Genomic DNA, 3,117 nt, shown 5'->3' on the forward strand with positions numbered 1-3,117 from the left:
CAGGTCAATAATCCATGTATAACTGATAACAACTTATATGAGCCGTTAGATAATCACCCTCACCAGCAATCCCTAACCGTTAGATCATCTCTCTGGACACACTCTGGGAGCCTGATCTAATCCCTGTGCAAACTCCGATCTTCCTTAAATACCTTCCGACCCTCGCCTTTATTCTATCATCTTCCTCTTCCATTGCCGGAAAATTCGCCATGGCTGCTGAACCACCTACTGATTCCACAGCTCCAGTTACATATCCAGTTCTTCCGCCATATCCTGAGGTAAGATATAACTTTAATTCCTCAGTTTTCACAAGGGTTTTGTAAATTTCAAGTAATTTAACCGATTTTGCAATTTGCTTCGATGCTTTCATGTGGATGGAGCTTAGTTCGACTTAATTTTATAGATTTAGATCCGAAAATTTCAGTTGGTTTTCTAAGTTGGAGCTTAATTTTACCGAACTTTTGTGTTTTTGTTATTTTAATGCTCAAATACTGCATTTTAGCCTAAGATCATGAGCTTGAGCTTGATTGCTGATTTGAGGTTTTGTTGATTATTGTGGGATTTAATTATTTTCACATGAATTTTGTGGGATTGAGGTGAATTTATGACCTGGGTTTTGTTCATTTTGGTTCTTTCTGTACTGGGTATCTTTTAACTTCTATGGATTTTGCTTAATTTCAGTTGATTTTATCTGCGATTGAGGCTGTAGATGACAAAAATGGAGCTAACAAATCGTCGATTTCGAAGCAAATCGAAGCCACCTACGGCAGCCTTCCGGCGGCACACTCAACCCTCCTTTCACACCACCTTAACAAGATGAAAGCTAGTGGCCAACTTCTCATCATTAAGAATAACTACGTTAAACCCGATCCAAACGCGCCACCGCGACGAGGCCGAGGCAGGCCGCCGAAACCCAAGCAAGATCTCCCTGAGGGTGGCACAGTCGCTTCCTCACCAAGACCCAGAGGCCGTCCGCCCAAACCTCGTGATGATCTTCCTCCGGTCTCAGCTCCCAAAGAAGCTGCTCCGTCAGTTACCGGCCGGAAACGTGGCCGTCCTCCGAAGTTGGGAAAACCTGCAACCACTGCTCCAGCAGCAGCAGCAGCAGGTGGTGAACGAAGGGGAAGGGGACGACCGCCTAAGGTGAAAACACCGACAGCTGCTCCGGTTGGGGCTTAATTGAAAAGAAAATTTAGTTTTAGGGGCATTAGTGTTAATTGTTATTTTACTTTTGTTTTAAAAAAGTACCCTGTTTTTAGAACTTCTTTGCATTGAGGTCGGCTATTGTTTGTTAGTGAGTGTAATTGCCATGTATATTTGAATTCAGTAGCTTTTTAGGCTCATTGGGTCTCTCTCTTTTCTTTTTTTAATTTGAATTTTTGTTTATCAAAAAAAAAAAGTTAAATGAAAAATGATTGTTTTTATATATGTTTTATATTGAATTTATGTAAAATCACATCTGATTTATAGTTATTGTGTGTTTTACTTTTAAATCTAATATATATATTTACAAGGAAGTAGGCGTGTTTGCAGTCCTGTTTAGATGGTTTAACCTCTCAAACCACAAACCAAATCGTAATGTCGGTTTATGAAATGTTCCAAAATGAGCCGTTTGGAAGCAATTGACCCAACTGCTCAAATCGGAACACATAAAAGCAGTATGGTCTTACCTATTTAGACAGTTTGGACATATTATGGGCTTTAAACTAAAAAACACGTCATCTATCTCCAAGATAAAATTCTACCAATATGACATCATTCGAAAAAAATACTATACCATATTATAAAAGAAACATTTATCTCCAAAATTAAAAAAAAAAACATTGTGCAACGTGGAGAAAAAGTGTTAAGCAAGTCCACCAACAACAGTTGAAATTTTGAACAAATATTGAGCAAGTTGAACTATTGAAGAATGATTTGGACCGAACCGACAAACCCCTGAAACCATATAAAAAGGGTCTAGTTTGACCTGGTTCAATTGATTTGAGCCGTGCGATGATTTTTTTGAACACCCCATACAAGGAGGCTTCTAGTTAAACAAAGATTAGAAGTGTATGGATCCTAGTGGAATATGTTTGTCCTTCTTCGATCTTTTTTCTTGACTCTTCTCTAAGGTTTCGTTATTCCCTTGATTGATCCGGAATGTTTGGATTTCCGAAGAACCTTCTAGTAGGAAATGACATTATGGTTGATAAATATGACCAAAAACGGTCGTTTAACATTTTATTACTTGTTAAATAATATAAATTCATGTCATACAGGAATAAAATTATCTAGTTTTTACTCTTACATTTTAGTTGTTGGCCATATTTATTAAACTAGCTATTATCTGAAAATATAATGACAAACTAATGATATTTGGTAAAACTAATGGGCTTTTTACCAAACACTTATCGGGTAAGCGCTTACCAAGTAACATTACCTCACTGCATTAATATGGTAAAGACCAAGAATCTTACGCGGTAAGAGCGAGACAAGGACCAAGAGTCTTACCCGGTAAGTGAGGGCGACGACTCTTACCATGGTAAGCGCTTACCAGGTAAATTGTTAGCTGAACTGCAATAATGCCTGGACATTATACACAAGAAATATCTATCGATGACGAGGGAGACTTGTTTCCATCAAGGTGGTGAGAAGCCGGGAACACAAAAGTATTGCCACATAATGATGTTATTAGATTACACCTCAGATTCATGTTTTAGTGCACGCCTATGCATGGTGCACCTCAAACCCTCATATACCTTTTACTGTTTACTTCAAAGAGTTTAACCTCAAGTACTCTTGAACCTCAGTGCCTACTCATTAATCTAGCCAAGTTCCACAGTAAGAATCCCATTGGACCTTTATCATCTACTTGCTAGCAATTCATAAAAGTCAACTCAATACAATTGACTTATCAACTCACTTAATCCTCATGCATAAGGATTAGGATATAATATCACCAAGCTTCCACAATTATTAACATGTACTCCACATAATGTTTGTACGTAACTCCTCTTTGATATCAATATATTATTATTTGATACTAGAAGCGTACTCGCGCAATGCAGCGAGATACATCGTGTTTTTAATATTTTATTTTATTATTTATCTCAGTCGATGTTATAATATGGCTTT

The 3,117-nt window shown here is 37.7% G+C and overlaps 1 protein-coding gene across 1 annotated transcript; it reads left to right on the plus strand.

Annotated features, from left to right (window-relative positions):
• The first annotated feature begins 202 nt into the window (after positions 1-202).
• On the plus strand, positions 203-1,341 carry LOC112528418 (HMG-Y-related protein B-like). Its single transcript, XM_025139442.1, has 2 exons — positions 203-278; positions 682-1,341. Exons 1-2 carry the CDS (start codon positions 210-212, stop codon positions 1,177-1,179), a joined length of 567 nt encoding a protein of 188 aa, XP_024995210.1. The 5' UTR covers positions 203-209; the 3' UTR covers positions 1,180-1,341.
• Positions 1,342-3,117: the final 1,776 nt, after the last annotated feature.

The sequence above is a fragment of the Cynara cardunculus genome (assembly GCF_001531365.2).
Source record: "Cynara cardunculus var. scolymus isolate 2C chromosome LG 15, CcrdV1, whole genome shotgun sequence".
In the NCBI taxonomy this organism is placed as follows: Eukaryota; Viridiplantae; Streptophyta; class Magnoliopsida; order Asterales; family Asteraceae; genus Cynara; species Cynara cardunculus.

What these genes read in the sequence shown, in the direction of transcription:
- LOC112528418 (XM_025139442.1), top strand. Translation starts at nt 210, where the DNA reads ATGGCTGCTGAACCACCTACTGATTCCACAGCTCCAGTTACATATCCA. An exon ending in TTCTTCCGCCATATCCTGAG is followed by an intron (nt 279 to 681) that starts GTAAGATATAAC and finishes GCTTAATTTCAG; the next exon opens with TTGATTTTATCTGCGATTGA.